Consider the following 20,637-nt stretch of genomic DNA (forward strand, 5'->3'; position numbering starts at 1 on the left):
ACTCCTTCTAGGTCTCTATGAGTGAAGTTGGTGTGTCTGTGGAACAATACCAGGCAGTGGCTGCGCCATCATTGAAATGGTCTTAAATCTATTGTGAGGAATTTGGTAACAGAAAATCACATAATCAGACCGAGTCGATAAGATTTATGAAGGGAAATTATGTTTGACTAATCTGAGAGATTTTTGGGGGGGCTGTAACCAGCAATTTAGATTGGGGAGAACATCTATATAGATGCAGTGACTCTCTCTTTGTCCTATCATCTCAGTCATGAATAAACATGGTGAATAGTTTAAGTTCCAACACAGATCCTGTAGTTACATCCTGCTAATTAGAATAGCTGAAAATTATCCTAACTCTGTTAGCTGTGGTCAATGAATCTCTGGATCACATCAATAATTTGTTGTCAATTCCACGAACTTCAATGTCAACAGTCTCTTTTGAGTGACTTCATCAAATGTCTTCTGGAAATCTCAAGTCAATTCCCTGTCCACCACTCCAGTCACTTCTTCAAAAAAAATCAATCAGGCATGATCTTTTTGGCAAAAATATCCATGATGACTTTCTCTATTCAGCTGAAAAGGTGTTCAGCCACTCTATCCTTATACACTGCAGTTATTTGCCAACAGTAGATGTTAAGACTAACTGATGGATAATTCCTTGGTGTGGCCTCACTCACATTTCTTAAATAATGGAACAATATACCCAATTTTGCAATTAACGGAATGGTTCCCAAATCAAGAGAACTTGGAAGATTTTAGTTAGAGCTCCAGCCAGGTTCTCTCTTGCTTCCTTTAAAAATCTTGCATGGAAACCAACAGGTTCTAAAGATGTGTCACCTTTCACTGCCATTATTTTCTTCATTCCTGTTGCTTTGCTCACACTCATTTTGGGGAATCCCTTTCCTTGGGATGTCCTATATGCTGACCTCTTACTCAGCTGTAAATACTGATGGAAAATAAATTATTCAACACGTCCATTATTTTCACCGATGATATCACTTTCAGCAGCTTTCAAGATACACATATTTCTCCTCTTTTAGCTAACATAATGCAAAATAAAGATTTTGCCTGGTACAAGAATCACAAGGAGCTGCTGAAGGCAAATGGAATGATGTTGTTTATTGCAAAGGAAATGGAATCTAAAAGTAGGGAAGTTTTGCAAACAACTGTATAGGCCATTGATGTACAGTTTTGGTCTCCTTACTTAAGAAACAATATAATACCATCAGAAGCAGTTCAGAGAAAGTTCATTCAATTCCTGGGATGAAGGGTTTCTCTTATGAGGAAAATTTGTTGGGTTGGGTCTGTATCCAGTCGAGTTCAGAAGAATGAGAGGTGGTCCTTTTGAAACTTAGAAGACCCTGAGGGTAATTGATGGGTTGGATGTTGAAATAATGTTTCTCCTGTTTCCTTTGGGGGAGAGACTATAGCTTAAAAATAAGGGGTCTCCAATTTAAGACAGAGTTGAGATTTTTATTCTCTCAAAGGATTATTGGTCTGTGGGGAAGACAGGAAAGTAGAGGCCATAATCCAATTAGTTTGATCTTATCAAATAATGTAGCAGGCTTGAGTGGCCAAATGGCATATCCCTGCTCCTAATGCATATGTTCATATGTACGTATAACTATAAAAAAAAGTTTTGATTTAGCTATTCTTGCATTTTTTTTTAAACTTACTCCCTTTTACTAGCTCCTACTTTTTTGTCACTCTTTGGTGTTCTTTACATTTTCTATTCACAAGGATCTGTGCTTGCTTTGTATTTTTCTTTGCTTTTTCTTTTAATATTATGCTGTGTCTCAATGCCAATCATCCATGGCTGATCTTTTTGGCAAGTAGATGTCTTACCCCGCAGGAATAAAAACAGATTGTCCATCACATTGCATTCTTTTTTGAACACTCCTCTCCAGTGATAATCTGTTGTTTAACCTATTAACAAATCTATAGCTTCTGTGTTATCACATTGAAGCCAGTCTTACATGTACACAGAAGCTCAGTATTTGTTTTGTTTCCCCCGTTCCAATCGATCATATTATTACCGCTATGAGATGAATTATTGCAAATCATTAAGATATTAATTGAAATAGCCTGATTTATCAAATCTCACATGACCCTTTGATGGACCGAATGCACATTATTACAGAAAACTATCCCATATACATCAAAGAAATGTATTTTGTAAGTTTCTGAAACATGCTGGTCTGCCTGTCTCAATCTAAATGAAAGCAAAAATCCGCTGTTATCTTATTGTTACATACTTGTCTAATCTCCACATTTATACAATCTACCATTTCACAGCAGCCAGCAGGGGACCAATACACAACTTCCACTACAGTCTGAAATCGTTCCGAGTTCTTAATTCTTCCCATATTCTGCTTCCACACAGTAGAAAATCTGGGTGAGTGAAGAAAAAGGAGCTGTTCTGATATTTTAAAAAGTGGTCTGAGAGAGGGAGCAGGTAACAGTGATCCATAAGTGTTAAGGTCTAGAGGCATTAAGTAAAATCAATAGTTAAAAGAAAGTACTTACTCTATTCTAAGAGAAGGAATAGAGATTTTATTAGATCATGAGTGGATGGCTGAGATCTGCTGTTTATAATTCCTGTATCATGAGAGAACTTTGGACACTTCTCGTGCCTTGGTGAAGGAAGTGCCTCCAACTGCTTCACCCCAAGCACAGGATTTCCAAACTTAATGTTCAGCTGCAATGACTGCAAAACGTCAGGGAGACTGGATAGTACAATCCAGGAGATGGCCATTCCACAAGCAGTTAGCTGGTAATTAATTTCTCCTGGCTCTATCTGAGTTTGTAGAACTGCTATGTGTTTTCTACTACTACTTAAAGTTGGTGAAGTTTGGCGGAGTGTTGCACATGGAAAAGATCTTGGTTCTGACTTCAAGGGTCCTGCTCACAACACTTGCACCTAGTCATGGTTGCTGTAATTACACCACCCTTGACCTGCAGATGACTGGGAGATTAAACAGAGATAACACTGAGGAGAACAGGTTACTCACAGTGAGAGGGGTGGAGGGTACAGAGAAGGCAAGAGATCCTTCCCACTCTGTATTCAGGAGTTATTTTTCTTCCCTCTACCCACCAAGTATGTGTATATGCAATGTCTTTATTTTATGAAGTGGTGGCTTACTGAAGTCCAACACCTTTGCAGACAGATCTGCAGCCTCAGAACAAAGACAGTGCTGCTGCCAGTGGTTATAAAGGTGACCATAGCAAGGAACATCTACACATCTGGATCCTTCTGAATTGAAGAAGGAGGCATATCTAACACCACCCAGTTTTCCATCCACCGCTGTACTAGAGAAGTGACTCAGGCCCTAATGTCAGGAGAGCTGAGTACAGAGCATTCTTTCTTGCCAGAGAAAAGCAGAACGAACACATATGTGCCGTCACCTGCACAGCAAGAACCCCATCAGTGCAGAAAGTCATCAACTGCACATGTTTTTGTGTGTCTCATATAAATTCAGAGATGTGTTGCAAATGAAAAGGGTTCCACTTCCTGCATGTACAGTTGGTATGTAATCAGCTCTTAGCTCGACACAATGTCCAGTTACAAATTGGTGTCAGACTCCTCTTTGCCCTTTGACAATAATCACAGGCTTTCTGGGAAGCCCATCAATGTAGCAAGCATTTTACTGTGCATGTCAAAAACCTTGCTTTTTACGCCACAAATGAAAAACCTCATGAATCGTCCACAACAGAACTTGTGTACCACCTGTCCTCCAGAAAGATAGCACCTGCACCACCTGTCCCCCACCCCCCGCATTCATGCCCTCCACGTGCAAATCTCACCTCGGTGCTACTCCGTAAAGCACATATAAAACCAGTATTTGAGTTATTGGTTATGGGTGCGAGGTCAAATGATGGCATTCCATCATTATCAATCTCTTGTTCTTCTTGTAGTTCACACTTCCTCTGGAATTGATCTTAACCATTTTTGCAAAAACATTATAAATGCACATGAGAAAGAAAGATTCAGAAGGACAAGTTCAGTGCAGATATTTCAAACATAGTCAGTGGTGTCAACTAAACTAATTTATACATATTTTCCAATAAATATTAATTATCATTTTTGCAGTGTGACCTTTGGCATACTAAAATTCATATCTTTCACATATTGCTGACCTAGTTTTGGCACTGTAATAGATCTTTAGCAAGTTTATAGATCTATATTATGATTTGTTTCAATGCAATAGGTGCTCAATTAGCCATATCCCATTTGTTTTTTGGCATAATATAAGCTGCTCTTATTTACTGCTGTAAATAAATACTCCAGTACGGTTGTGTCGTGGATTTCAGAACAAGACAAACTGTCAAAATTGATAACTCTTTTCTGCATTAAAGGCACCTTGTAAAATGGGTCCAATAATTGGAAAGGGACTGGCTGCTAATTTGCCTGCACTGCTGTTTCCCTCACCTTCATTCACAGGTGTTCCATTTCCTGGCCATACATACATTACTGTTTGTGTCTTCACTCAGTTCCCCAGCTACCAATGAGATTTATTAATGTTCAAAATTCAGTATTTCACCCAGGTTATAAAATCTGTATCTGCTGTTGTGTATATCTAGTTCATAATTCATGTGTTTTAAAATATAACCACTTCCCACCGTTGCTGACCTGTGCCTCAATCGGAGGCCTCAGGTCAGTGTAGCACCAGCAACACCCACTGCATCCCCAGTGGTGCTACTGAGTACTGAAGAGCTGCCAACCCTTCATTAGCTCTCAGTGAACAGGACCTCCACACCCGGGATTTTTAATTGTGGGGAAAAACTTGCCATTAGGATAAATGCCACCGTGGCACAATATGCAGTGGGCCTTCCTGAAAAGAGGTGACCCCTCACTGCTGTTCTCGTATCAAACTATCAGATCCCCAATTCTCTTACCTCCAGGCTCCCCGAAACAAAGGTCCGAATAGACTGAGATACAAACATTATTCTCAGACCCCCTCAGGCTCATACTTTTCATTCTCACTGACTCTCATACTGTTCCCCTCAAACTCACTTTTTCTCACTGACTGCCACCGCTTTTGCCTTTTGGCCTCTCCATTGTTTCGGTTCACTCGCTCCACTGTTCTTGACTGCCAGCACAATTACCTAATGGCCTTTCTTATTTATAAGGTTCAGCACCATAGGTTATTCACTTGAGTATGAGACACCGTAACCGGTTAGGAGACAGAGTACAGCTAAATGTTTTGTTTTCTCTGATTGGCAGATTCACTCCAAAATCTATACTGGAACTTTTCATCTTGTATATCACTGACTTAGATGAAGGAATAGAGAGATGCATGTACAAACTTTGTAAATGATACCAAGTTAGGAGGTGAACACAATATATTTATTTATTAGTGTCACAAGTAGGCATGGCCAATGCACCTGACCAGCACATCTTTCAGACTATGGGAGGAAACCAGAGCACCCGGAGGAAACCCATGCATACACAGGGAGAACGTGCAGACTCCACTCACTGACCCTGGCACTGTGAAGCAGCAGTAGTACCACTGTGCCAACGGATATTTGTGAATGGGAACAGGAAATTATAAAAATGACATAGACAAACCAAATGTTTGAGCAAAACAACATCACATGGAGTTTAATGTGGGGACAGGTGATATCATCCATTTTGATCCAGTTTGAACTGAGGAGTTGTGGAGGAGCAAAGGAATTCACGTACCCATATACACAAAATATTCAGTGCTCAGGTCCAAAAGATAACTGAGAAGGGGGTTGAAATTCAAAAGTGAGGAAGTGATGCTTCAACAGCGTGGAAGCTTGCCCAGATCCCATATGGAGTGTGGTATTCAGTTTCAGACTCCAAAAACCAAGAAAAGCACACTAACCTTGGAAAGGGAACAATGTAGATTTAGGACAAGTTGCATAAACTTGGCTTGCATTCCCAAGTTTAGAAGATTATGGCTTTATTTATTGAAGGTGTTTAATGTAATAACATTTGATAATTTCTCTCTTTATCTGCCCTGGAAAGAAATTCAGAGAAAGAGAGCACAATCTTAAACTGAAAGCTCAGCTATTTAGCAGTGAAATCAGGAAATAATGGAAATCTGGAATTTGTTCCCCCAAAAGTTATAGGATATAGGATTAAATTATATTTTCAATTTATAATATTGGATACCTAAACATCAAATTCTGATTAGATTTGTAAAACTTGGTTTTGTAAAACAGTGAAAAATCTTAGGAAATTGCATACTAACTAATGATTGTAAGTTTAAAGGTGCAGCATTTGCAACTTTTTGATGCCCAGAATGGCAGGGAACTTGGGAACAGGAGGAGTTGAAGCCTAAATTTATCCTATGAATAATGTTTTGAATCTTAGTTGGGAACCTAATTTCAATTGTCATTGCAGGAACAGTTAAAATTCAAGTTTCCTTTCTTCCAAAAATTACAAATTGACATTTAATTCCTCCAGCTAATCAAGAATCAAAGCCATCATAATTCACAACCATTATAAACCCTGTAGCCTGGCCACTGACCTAGCCCCATCCCTGGTGATTATCACAAGTTAAACTAGGATATTCATATGTTAAGTGCCCTGCTTGAACCTCAGCTGAACTTCTGACATAATATAACCTCCATCATAGACAGTGCCTACTTCAATGTCCTTTACAACATAAACTTCTGCAGTTCTGTCAATCTATTTTTTCCTGAAATCATCATACATGTCATCTCTTCACTCAGTTAATTAACTGTGATGGGCTGACCTGCTATCTTCCATTCTCTATAAAATTCTGCTCATACAAAACTCTACTACCTGCACACAACACCTAGTCCCAAATGCTCAAAATTCAGTCCTCATTAACCTACATTGGTTCATAGTTTCTCCTATATCGCAAAATTAAAATTGGCATCTGTTATTAAATTCCTCCATGTCTCCATCGTTCATGATCTCTGTAACCTTTTCTTGCCTTACAATGTTCCCTTGATCTCTCTCGTTCCTCTGATTCCAGTCTCCTGCATATCATCTCCCTTTCTCCCAGTTTTGCAGCTATGGATTCAGTTGACTAGATTCCAATCTAAGGAACTTTCCCTCTTTATACCAGCTTGCAACTCCTGCGCTCTCTCTTTATTTAAGGTCCTTATTAAAATTTGCTTTTTTGACCAACATTTGGACAAAACTTCAAATCTCTCTTTTGGTTTGGTGTCGATTTTTTCTTCATTCCTCTATGAAATGCCTCTTTTCTACATTAAATGCAAAATGTTGTTAAAAATATTTAATCTTTGTTCATTCTGCTGTAAACCTAATAATTGAAGAGAACAATAAATCCTGCTGAAAAATTGCTGGCTGGAGTTTGAAATACACACCAAGATCAATGCAAAATATTTAAATCCACGGCAGCTCTAGAAGGGAAAATTAAATGAGCAAAAGTGATTGGGAAACCCTATAATGAATAACAACAATTTGTATTTATATTGCGCATGAACATCTCAAGGTTCTACACAGGACCGTTACCAGGCAACATTTGAGCCACATAAGACGACATGAACTTGGTCACAAAAGTACATGTTAAACAGCATTTTAATCATACAACAGTTACAGCACAGGAGGAGACCTTTCATCTTTCACCTTTCATCTCAGCAAGAGCAATTTAGCTGGTGCAACTCCCAAGCCCTTCTTCTGTAGCACTGCAAATATTTCCCTTTTTGAATCATAAAATTCATACAGTGCAGAAAGAGGCCATTCGGTCCATCGATTCTGCACAGATTCTCTGATAGAGTATGTTACACAGGCCCACTCCCCCATTCTATCACTGTAACTCCTCACATTTACCATGGCTAATCCATTTAACATACACATCTTGGGACAGACACTAAGGGGCAAGGTAAATCCCAACGTTAGGCCTTCCGAGTTGAGTTGATCATTTAATTGGACTGAGGGTCTTTTAGAAATAAAGGGTTTTTGTAAAACTGCCACGTTCGGCCTGGATCACATTCTTCCACCCCCTCACATTTTATACCTGCACCACTTTCTCCCTCTGTTCGTCCCCATCAACAGCAGTGAACACTCGTAAGAAATATCAAATGTATGCTAAAAATCTACAGCTCTACTTGCTGATGTCACCTGCAATGATGTCACCAGAGCAGCACAGTGGTTAGCATTGCTGCCTCACAGCGCCAGGGACCCCAGGTTTGATTCTAGCTTTGGGTGACTGGCTGTGTGGAGTTTGCATGTTCTCTCCGTGTCTGAGTGGGTTTCCTCTGGGTGGTTTGGTTTCCTCCCACAATCCAAAGGTGTGTAGGTTTGGTGGATTGACCATGCTAAAGTGCCCCTTAGTGTCCAAAATGTGTAGGTTTGGGGGATTATGGGGGGTAAATGCATGGAGATAAGTGAATTGGGTGGGCGGTGGCCCTGTGTAGGATGCTTTGTTGGAGAGTCTATACAGGCTCTCCAACAAAGCTCAATGGCCTCCTTCTGCACTGTAGGGATTCTATGATTCATCTGCTTTTATTGAAAGAAGTGTGGCTCACGAAACCAATCTTCCAACTCCAATTGTGCCAAATGGTCAATTTTATGGATTTGTCAAACAGTCTCAGAGAAAAAGCTTCAACACCCCATAGGGGCTTACATCGCCCATTCATAGGGTCCATGACTTGAAACAACAACTGTGTTTCTCTCCTGACAGATGCTGGCAGACCTGCTGAATTCTCTAGCTTCTTCTGTTCTTGAGTCTAATCTAAATGTTGGAGTAAAATTTGGAGGCAGTAATCCAGGACAAAATTAATCAAAAGTATGAACAAATGAAAGGCAAATCATGTTTCATTAATTTGATCAAGTTCTTTAATGATGTAATGGAGACGGTAGATCAGGATAGCTTGGTTCCTCCTGTATATTTACAGACTTTCAAAAGGTGTTTAATAAAATATCACAAAGTTGACTTGTTAGCAAAATTGAAGCCTATGGGATTAAAGGATGGGATGGCTGCTATCGAACCATTCTTAAACTAGACTTTTCTTCTGTTTCTGTACTTCACCCATCACCATTCCCTTTGGTTTTATAGCATGAAACTTTTTTGAGCATTAATCTCTCCCACCCTCCTCCCTATAACACATTCTTTTATATTTCTTCTCCCCACCTCCTGGCATCGACACCCATGTCAGACTCCTATTTATTGACTACAGCTCAGCCTTCAACATCATTATTCCGATGAAGCTCATCTCCAAACTCCATGACCTGTGGCTCGGTTCCTCCCTCTGCAACTGAATACTAGACTTCCTAACCCACAGACCGCAATCAGTAAGGATAGGCAACAATACCTCCACCGCGATTATTCTCGACACCGGTGCCCCACAAGGCTGTGTTCTCAGCCCCCTACTATACTCGCTATACACCTGTGACTGTGTGGCCAAATTCCCCTCCAACTCGATTTTCAAGTTAGTTGATGACACCACCATAATAGGTCTTATCTCAAACAATGATGAGGCACAGTACAGGAATGAGATAGAGAATCTGGTGAACTGGTGCGACGACAATAATCTCTCCCTCAATATCAACAAAACAAAGGAGATAGTCATCGGCTTCAGGACGCATAGTGGAGAACATGCCCCTGTCTACATCAATGGGGACAAAGTAGAAATGGTCGAGAGCCTCATGTTTTTAGGTGTCCAGATCACCAACAACCTGTCCTAGTCGCCCCACGCCGACATTTTAGTTAAGAAAGCCCACCAACATCTCTACTTTCTCAGAAGACCAAGGAAATTTGACATGTCGACAACGACTCTCACCAACTTTTACAGATGTACCATAGAAAGCATTCTTTCTGGTTGTATCATCGCGTGGTATGGCTCCTGCTCTGACCAAGACCACAACAAACTACAAAGAGTCGTGAACGAAGCCTAGACCATCACGTAAACCAGCCTCCCATCCATTGATTCTGTCTACACTTCCCACTGCTTTGGCAAAGCAGCCAGCATAATTAAAGACCCCACGCACCCCAGACATACTCTCTTCCACCTTCTTCCGTCAGGAAAAAGATACAAAAGTCTGAGGTGACATACCAACCGACTGAAGAACAGCTTCTTTTCTGCTGCCATCAGACTTTTGAATAGACCGATCTCACACTAAGTTGATCTTTCTCTACTCCCTAGTTATGGCTGTAACACTACACTTTGCACTCTCTCCATTCCTTCTCTATGAACGGTATGCTTTTTCTGCATAGCATGCAAGAAACAATACTTTTCACTGTATCCGAATACATGTGACAATAAATCAAATCATTTCTACAATTCCAGCTTTAACTTAATCTGTATCTAATATTTCTGCATGCAATAGTATGTGTGAGGTATATGATTGAAAGATTGTGTCTTAAACATCCAGGGCATGTGTGTGATAATAAATAACCTTCTTTACTTTTAAAATCACCAAAAAGCCTGCTTTTGGAATTTACTTTAAATTAGAAAATAATCTCTCGAGGGCAAGGAAATACTTAAACCGTACATATAAATATCCTGATTAGGAACCACACAAAATTTGTCCAAAACAGAATTCACCATTATTTTCATCGGATCAGATAGATTTTGGAAGGTTTCTGAAAGCCCACCTTTTCTTTCCATCGTGTCTGAAGCTTTTCTTTTCAACTGAATGATTGTGTGTTTGGGTGTTAGAAGTGTACTTTTGCACGTCCATTTTCAAAGGCTTCCCATTGCTATTACACTGAGGACTGTACATAGTGGATACTAGGTAAGTGGTTATGGAAGATACTTGGGGGAAATGGGGGACCCGATGGGGAGGGGGGGAGGGGGGAGGATGGGTTCGATGAGGGACACGAGGGGGTGAGGATTAGGCAGCTTGAGAACAATATTGGACAGCTGTGTCTTCTCATCAGCATGCCTCAGCACCTGCATTCCTCTAATACATCCTCAGGAGTTGGAAAATCTGAACTTTGCCAACCCATGTCTCCAGGAAACAAAAATATGGCAAGCATGGGCAGAGATAACAAGTGCAGACAAGGATAGCCAACCCCAGTGGGATAACAAAAGAAGATTTTGTGACCGTGAGTTCTGAGGCAACAATGACTGCCGTGGAGCTTGGAATAATTGCTGCCAGCTCCAAGGCCCCTTTAAATATGTGCTTTTTTTTGGTGGTGGGTAGGCCTAATGAACTGCTTTATGAAGCCCTATTGCTGCTGCAAAAAAACCCAGTAAAAAGGTAATTAGTTATTTTCTGTAGAAACCCTCTTACTTCAAAAATCAGAATAATCTGGTATGAATAATCAGGATCATATTACATAATCATGATTTCTATTACATTAACAAACTCTTGCATCAATGGTGAAGTTTCTAATACTCCAATGCTCAGAGTCCCATTACATTAATAATCTTGTTCCTATTACATCCATAATCAGAGTCTTATTACTTTGAGAATCGTAATACTACATAATAATCAGCACCTTATTACATTAATAATCAGGACTTGATTACATTAATCAGGATCTAATTACATGGTTCCCATGAAGTAACAATCAGCCGTCTATCACTTCAATAATCAGGAATTTTGTTGCATAAATAATCTGGATGCTAATACAGGAATAATCTGAATTATTTCAATTAATAATCAGAGTCCTACTGTATCAATAATCAGGATTATATTACATTGAAGTAATTTGCCAATTGTGTCAACAATCATGATCTCTTCAGATTAATAAGAGTCCAAATACATTAATAATCCATATACTTTGTAATTAATCAATGACCTATTGCATCAATAATGTGGATCCCATTACATTAGTCAGAGTCCTATGACATTAACAACCAGAATCCTAGTACATTAATAATGAGGCTCCTATTACATTCATACTAAAAGCCGATTGCTCTATAATTCAGGATACTATTACATGTCTTTTCATCAACTCCCCTCACACTCAAATCCTATTCACCACCCACCCCCCCCAACTGCTCTCCACACCACCAGTCAAGAACTAAAGCTCCACCTCCCTCCTGCTCAACAACTCGTGTATCCACCAAATCTTCACTGGGGTCATATGAAGTCTGAGGCATTAAAAGGGGGTCATACAGAGAAAAGCTTTGGGAAGCATTGGGCTCAGATTTCCAAAGTCAGTAAATGGCTCAACTCGTATTTTGAGCCCAACGTGAACATCCAATCCAATGTAACTTGAATTTTGAAGGGGTAAGATATGGGGTGTACATACATAACTTTCTGACTGTGACAGGACAAATTCAGAAGGCTGTTAGGATCATTGGTTATATAAATAAACACATGGGCCGGACTTTACCGTCCCACCCACCACGGGAATCAGAGTGGGCTAGGGGCGGACAATGAGAAGGTCCTTTGACCTCGGGCGGGATTTTACATTTTCGGGACGAGCAAGGCCATAAAGTCCCGCCCATGGTGTACACTGAGCATTTATACTGGGCTATAAAAGGCACACAAAAGGCAAAATAATTAATATTGTATGCAATGAAATACCCATATACTTCTCTTGTGAAGTTGTACAAACTAAGTAATGGCATGATGGGAAAATTGGTCAACTATTTGGTACAATATAAGAATGGCTGACCAAGCTATTTCAAAATGCCTGACCCCTGTAAGACCTGATAAGGCTGACTCCGCATAACTTAAGACATGACTAAGACCAGAGAAGGCCAAGCTATTTCAAAATGCCTGACCTCTGTAAGGTCTGATAAGATTGACTCCTCATAACCTAGGGCTGTATGAGTAAGACAAGATAAGGTCAGGGATGAAGGAGTCACTGACCCTTTTCTGTTACATCAAAGGACAAGATAAGGGTATGAATGATGAGACAAAGAGTTCTAGGAGGTCAGCAGGTTGTGCCATGATTAATGATATTGCTTATGATTCTATTACTGATCGAATTCCTGAATAAGCTCTGGTCACGCAAACTGATAATGATTATGTATAAATACTGAATTGATTCTTTGTGTGAGGAGGAATTAGCAAGTTGTACCAACTGCTCTCTGAACTCAAGTTTTAGCCAATTCTGCATGCAGTCTTTCGTAAATAAAGGCTAGTTATTTTGTCGGAACGAATTTTGTTGAGTTTTTCTATCACAGTCAAGAAGCAGGAAAATTTCCACTTCAACACTCTCACTTCAGCTTTAATAAGAAATAAAAATTATTTTACAGGAAATTATTTGCAAATGGATTTAATTGAATTGTATGGTTTAAAATTGGATAATATTTGATATTAACTAATATTTAACCAAATTTGCCATTACTCTCACTCTCCTAATTGATTCATTTTGGTATTATGCACACCATTTCACATCTCATAGGAGTTTGCTCTTATGCATGCTAATCAAATCCTACAACTTCTTTCTATCAGTAGAAAGCCATGGGCCGCTGGAAATAAGGGAAAAAAATACATACTTACTGCCATTTAAAAAACCCGATGGAACTAGAGGAATTTTACAGTAACTACATTGCAGTGTTAATGTAAGTCTTACTTGTGACTAATAAATAAACTTTAAACTCCCAATCAGGGTAGCAGCCTTCGGCCTGTGCCAGGGCAGTCTCCGCAGGCCACAGTGTGGTGCGGGAGTCTAGGCACGCCCCCTTATAACGGGGCCAGATCAGGAACGCCCATTAAGGTCAGCGCTTGAAACAGCAGTTTTGCATTGACGACAGAGAGCATAAGGATTCCATGCTGTCATAAAGGTATGTTGAAGCCTTTTTTTCGCAAATTTCTTTTGAACAGTTAATGTTATTGCCTCATTCATTTGAAGTGAAATTTTTAATTTTATTTATGTTTGAAGATGATGATTCAAAATATGGGCTTTACTTGTTTTAAATCTGTGAAACTGCTCTATAAATCTGCACTATCATTATATAACTTTACATGCCGCATGCTCACAAGTGCTTGTATGTTTCAATTTAGAATATGGCAACTGAAAATTCAGTCATGAAGAGAAGTCAGAATCTCATAGACAATGAGTTGGATACCTTATTGCATGAGGTTGAACAGAGCAGAGTTCATATTCTAGGTGTGGAAAATCTGAACCTCCAGGGAAACTTCAATCAATGGCTTGGGCGCAGGTATCGGACACTGACACAGTCACAAATTTACAGCTGTCTCTGTGTTTCAAGACATGATAGCAAGATTTTTAAGACACACTTTTTTTTTTGCAGTTGTTTATCAATATATTTATGCCTTCATTTAAACATTTTCCTATTCAAATATGTTGTCTACTTCAATTATGTTATTCAGTTATAATTATCTTGTACTTAAATGTTCTGATGTTGCAATGAGACAGGACAAGTGCTGGAGTGTGGCGACTAAGGGATTTTCACAGTAACTTCATTGCAGTGTGAATGTAAGCCTATTTGTGACCAATAAATAAGTAAACTTCACTTTGTTTTTACTTTAATTAAGACATTTGTCACAGTCTGTCAAGTTTAATGAAAAACATTTACCAATTTTGAACCTCACTAAATGCACGGACTGCCAGCACATGTTATGTCTCCTGTGCTGAAGCTCCTGAAGCTGGATCCTGTAAGGAGTTGCTGGAATAATGCAGGGGGTGAAACGTAATAAAGCAAAATTAGTCAAGAGCTGTTGATGGGTCCCTCAGTGTTAGAAGCAAAATCTGCTGAGAGCAAATGTGATTAAAGGCACCAGGCATTGGATGGGCAGTGTGGATGGGGTCATTTGGAAAGAATATGGAATCGAGATGCACTGTAATTTCAAAAAAACACATTCCATTCAAATATTGCAGAATTGGTGAAATTATACAATATCTACCCAGAAAACCTATAATTTCTGAAGTTTTCATGATGTGACCTTGTGATGAAAGGATTCTTACTTTTCACGCAGAAGTGAAGTGGCACGCCCATACCTTGTTTTTTCTTTGATAAGGATATAGTCTGTGTCCACATATCCGCTTCATTCTTTCACTGGTCATAAGGTTCAGCTCCACAGTAGAAAATCACACCCTAATACTTTACACTTGGTCTCAGCCATTCTTCTGCAAATTAAATCAAATTACATCCTTCTGTCTGATAATAAGTCTTAGTTTCCAATCTTCACCTTTAGACCAACTATTCACTGCGACCAATTTTAATAGAATCTAAGTCAAAACCAAGACACAGAGCTTTTCTTTACTGAGAGAGTTTATTGACTTTGTTCAGCTCTTCTCACACACAGTGTTCCAGCTGTTCCCTATATATCCACCAAAATATTTCACTAAATAATACCCTTAACCTTTAACAATATATTTAACATACTAGCAACAGTCACCCTGATATATGAGCATCAACATATTCTCAGCTCCATGCTTGCTTTCCCAGCAACTAACACAATGGGGGGGTGGTGTTCTCCGGGGCCACTAGCATCTGGCAGGAATCATGATGGCCCTCCGAATCAGGCATTAGGGCAAACACGGGATTGTTGCCAGGTGTTAAAGCCGTTGTGAGTCCCTCTGCCTGCTGCACATGCCCATGTGCTCATGTGCCACTCTGCCATTGCCAGGCTGCAGAAGGAGGGTCACCAAAGGGACCCAGGGTGTGGGTGGGTTTGGGCTGGAGGGGAAGCGGTTGAACTCAGAACACTCCACTGGGATGGGGATCTCATGGCTGGACTGCCCCTTCTTGCCCTTGGAAAAATGGAGATCACACTCAGCCTGGTGAAGTCAGGCAGCTTTCTGGTAAAAACCTTCATTCTTGTCTGTGTACTATGAAACTTTTGAAGTGGTGCCCCCTGGCCACATGAAAGCCACTAAAATCACAACTGCACTCAATTTTACTGAACAGATTGCCCTTGCTCTCTCACAAAAGCCCCAGATGTGAGCAAACTCCTTTGAACTCCTCTGACTGACAGGAAATGTCAGTTTCGCGAGGGGGTTCCTTTTTGTAGCCTGAATGAGCCGCAGGCCACTTTGAACTGCTCTGATTTTGACAGCTCCAGGGCAGGTCAAACAGTTCATTGTTGATACAATCCAGTAAGCTTCAAGTACTTCCTCTTTTTATCCCATCTGGGAGGTGTTGCTAAAGCCAGTAGGAAGCACTTAGGTTTTCCTGCTGGCCGCAGCACTTGGCGTGCGATCAGAATTGTATCAAATATTTTTACACTGCATCTATCAACTATCCCACCACTATTTATCTCCACACAGTAAGATAAAGATAGACTTCCCAGAGTCAAGAACCATCTCTTGAATAAATTAGCATATCAGTATTCGGAATCCTTGCAGCGTCAGAGCTCCATTCACTGATTGATCTGTGGTTAAATAAGGCCCTTAGATTAAGCAGACCACAGAGGGTGTTAAATAATGATTCAAATACCTGGGCAGGTTTCCTCAAATATAGCTCAAAATGAGTGTCGGTATAATCACATTTGCTACATGCCGCATGCTGAATGGCTTTATATTGCAACAAACAGCAATCAGTGGAGCTATTACTGGAAGAGGACCTTCGGAACAAATACACCAATAATCTGAAAGTGGAATCAAAGGGTTTTGACAAACAAAAATATTCAAAAATACTCATTTGCACCTTAGTTTAACAGATACCTCCAACACCTGCTCAGCCCTTCCACCTATTGGAAGTTGAGCTACCATGATCAATTAACATTTTATCCACCTTTCCCAAACTCTGAAATGATTCCAAGTGACAATGCTTATTGGTGAAAGTTTTTATCTTTTATTCAATACAAGGAAGACTTGACCCATGCAAATGTCAAAGCACAGCAACACTACCATTATGCTCTGGGTAGAAGTATGATTGCCATGTATTTACTTCCTGGTCACGCCAGTCAATGTAACATATACATATGTGAGCCCACTGCTTGCCCCATTTTGCCATGCGGGTCAGTATAAGGATGGTCCCAAATTTCCTCGAGCCAAATATCTCTCCCTTTCCTTGCCCAGAGGATTCATTTTTATGCTTACTTTTCACAGCAAAGTTATGGATACTAATTTAACCCAATCTTTATCTCACTGTGAATTAAATGGCCCAGTTACAAAATATGTCATTCAACTATCTTCCTGTCCAAGTTTGGACAAACTCTCAAGGCTTCCCATGCTCAGGTTCCTACCCGCTCAAAACATTCAAATGCTAAGCTTAACTAAAGCAAAACAAAAGTCAACTATTTTGTCTCGGCTTTACACATATATGGGCTTTTGAAGTTCTACTCAGATGTTTATCTATTAGCTCTTATATAGTAGGCTGAATTTGCACATTCTGCTAGATTATTACTCAAGTTTATCTTCATACAATTTGGTCTCTTTCAAAACCTCCGGGTCAAAAGCACTTGATTATTGAGGTGCCAAACAACAATTCCTCACAAATCACCTCTAAACCTCATTTAAATAGGATTAAAAATGCAGTTCAGTATAATAATGAAATTAGAGATACAAGTTAGCTTTTCTTAATTAGCAAGATAACCAAATGGGGAATTCCCAGGATACATAGACAGACATCTGACAAAATACCAATGTTGTCAACTTGCATCACAAGATGACCAGCCACAACATGAACACTCTCTACATGCAAAGACTTGAAAGATCATCATGGATTTATCGCTTACAATTTCTAAACTAGTGTTTCTTCAAGATCCTCTTCCAATGGATATAACATGAGAAGAGATAGGTTCCTGTGTCTCAAGCAAGGGCGAGATGCTTTTGTCAATGGCCTGTAAGACTCCAAGAAATCTGCCCTAGTGTCTCCCCAGCTGTCGCTGGTAACCACCGGACATTGCTGAAATTTTTCTTGTCAACAGGACATCTTCCGACAGCTCAATGGTCTTACCTTCATGCTTTGGCCACAAAAATAGTTCAATTTGAGCTGACGCAGATCATTAAGAAGCAGCATTAGTGCCAGACATCCTGTCCCTCATCAGCCAGCTGCCTATGGAAAGCTCTTATCACTGCACGCATATACTTGACAACTTGGACAGCAGAACGGGATCCCACTGACTTGTCCAGCAACAATTGTTTATGAATAACTATTACAGGTTTTACACCAACAGACCAAAACTAAACACATGATATTTCAGAAACGGTTGTGTGCAAGAAATAAATGCTCCTGCTTCTGGTGTTAAATCCTTATGTTTTGGTAAGAAATAAATACACAGGCCAGAAATAGTTTTAGGATGTACTGGTAAATAAATAGGATTTATTTCCATTTACTTTGTCATTCCAAAAAGCTTAAGACTTGTTTAGTTATTTGATACTTGAGTGAAAACATGCACAAAGACTACTCATTTATGCACTGGATTATGAATTTTTCTCATACTTTGATTGACAGTGACCTATTAAATGTGACAGACTTGAAGCAGAACGAAAAGTCGCATGCATGCAAACAGCCAATCTACACTATAAGAAATTTAATAAATGTCTCTGGTGGCATTAATGTCCAAAATTTCTTCTGGAATTTGCAAACTATTTGAATACAATCTACAACAAAATCATACATTTCTGATCTTCTCAAAAATCTGAAGTGGTTCCATAAATTCAGACAGAATCAAAAAATCGTCATAACACAAAAGGAGGCCATTCAACCCATCAAACCTCTCTACAAAAACTCAGCCCATCTCACTCCCCACGTCCTCTCCCAAAACCCCTGCAATTTTTCCATTTAAGATGCTTTTCCAATTCCCAGCTGAAAGCCACAAAAAAAAATGTTCTTCCACCAGCCTCTAGGGCAATGAATTCCAGATCCTAACCACTCGCTACACAATAAAACTTTTCCTTCTGCCACTTTTCATTATTTTGTTAATCAATTTAAATCTGTGTCCTATAGTTCTCAATCTTTCCACCAATGGGAACAGTTTCTCTCTATCTGTATTGAGCACTCATGATTTTGAGCAACTCTATCCAATCTCCTCTTAACCTTCTCTTCTAGAAGCACAACAATTCCAGCTTCTCCAATATATCCATGTAACTGAATCTCTTCCTCCTTACAAATCTTTTCAAAAAGCATTTCAACTATCTCTAAATCCGTTTCGACCTTCTCTGAGTCCGTTACATCTTGCCTGAAGTACGATGCACAGAATCAGACATAACTCCAGTGGAAGCTAAACTAAATTAAGGATTATTATAACTTTCTCACTTTTCTACTCAATGCCTCTATTTATAAAGCTAAGTATCCCATATGCTTCAATTACGTTTTCAACCTGCCCTATTACCTTCAACAATTTGTGCACATATATACCCATATCTCTCTGTCCCTGCGCCTCCTTTAGAGTTGTATCCATTGGTTTATAGGCTGCATTTATTTCTGCCCCAACCCTAGGGCACTTCCTGCACATATGCAGAAGCAGTCTCAGTATCAGCTGTGCTTCTTTAAATTGAGAAATATTCTTAAGTGCAGCTCTGATCTCTATCAGAGCATTGTGCATTTCTTGCAAGTTGGTGCCTTGACAACTTACTTTGGAGGTTATATTTCAGTTAATTGCACGCAAATAATTAAATTAAGCAATACTGTTTGATCAAACAGTTACTCCAGTCACGGACACAGTATAAGATGCCTGTGATCGACAGGCAGATAAATTTTTGCAGGTTGCTGAGGAAAAAGAAAGAAAAATACAAAAGCATGTTCAAATATTTCAGATAAATTCATCACTGATCATGGGCTCAAAACAATGACCGTGTGATTAACATTCCTATTATCTACCAACTGAGCTGCCAGCTGTTAAAAGAAACCTTGTCAAACGTATTCACTAGTTCTAAAGACAGCTCCGCTAGTGATCCCTCTTAAATGTTTCTGTGGGAGTGGGACTGATGCCAAGATTATTATGGATGCCAGTTCTTAACATCAACCAAAAGTGATATGGTTTCAAAAATCAACATTTTACCTCGTTTTTGTGCGCCAAAAATAAAACTAATTCGAGCAAACAGGTCAGGGTTTTCATATTTGTCATCATTTGCTTTGATCCAGAAGCAGTTCTCAGGCATCTCAAGTGGTCTGATCTGCAAGAACAAAACACAAATCCAAATGTTAGCAGTGAAATATCTGGCAATAGATTTGATTTTTGATTAAACAATTTGGTTGCTTGAAACTAAGTGCATAAACTTTTAAGTAGCTACCAGGAAGAAAGTTTCAAATTTGAAACAGCACAATTCTACTCAATTTTAAGCATCTTGAAGCACCAAATTCCTTAGCTCTAATCATGACCACAAACGAAATCAACTTATCAATTGAGAGAAAAGCACGCAATGCTACATTATTATATTTTGTACAGCAACATTAATGTTTATATTTTAAGAATACTTAAGATTGCCTTATAGATTGGAGGTTCATTTTCATTTCAGATATTCCTGATTAACTATTAACATTTCTGGTAATACTCCAGAATATACCAGTATGTAATTAACTTCTGGCCTCTCTCTTGATATAAAGATAAACATACTCTCGTCAAGAACCATCTAAACTGGTATGGCTGGATAAATGTTTACAAGTGATTATATCTGTTTTAAGAAAGTGAGACATAATGTGTAATTTGGGAGGTCTGTCTCTATTATGCTTTCACATAAATAAAGTACCATTTTACTTATTATAGGTTAGATGAAGAAAATATCAATGCAATAGCATGCATAATACATTGTGTCAATTATTGTAACTGTAGCTTCCAAGTGGAACAGTCATTTAAATGAACACTTATTGGCGATAATTGGAAACATGCGGCAACTACCAGTCGATTTCAACTCA

At 39.3% G+C, this 20,637-nt stretch overlaps 1 protein-coding gene across 1 annotated transcript in view; it reads right to left on the bottom strand.

The window, feature by feature from the left end:
* Positions 1–20,637, bottom strand: part of LOC144500017 (protein diaphanous homolog 3-like) — a 606,420-nt gene that overhangs the window by 368,141 nt on the left and 217,642 nt on the right. Inside the window, exon 17 of the mRNA XM_078222760.1 lies at positions 19,784–19,898. Within this exon, the coding sequence (XP_078078886.1) occupies positions 19,784–19,898 (115 nt within the window). The remainder of the gene's footprint in view (positions 1–19,783; positions 19,899–20,637) is intronic.

The sequence above is a fragment of the Mustelus asterias genome, chromosome 10 (assembly GCF_964213995.1).
Source record: "Mustelus asterias chromosome 10, sMusAst1.hap1.1, whole genome shotgun sequence".
Classification (NCBI taxonomy): Eukaryota; Metazoa; Chordata; class Chondrichthyes; order Carcharhiniformes; family Triakidae; genus Mustelus; species Mustelus asterias.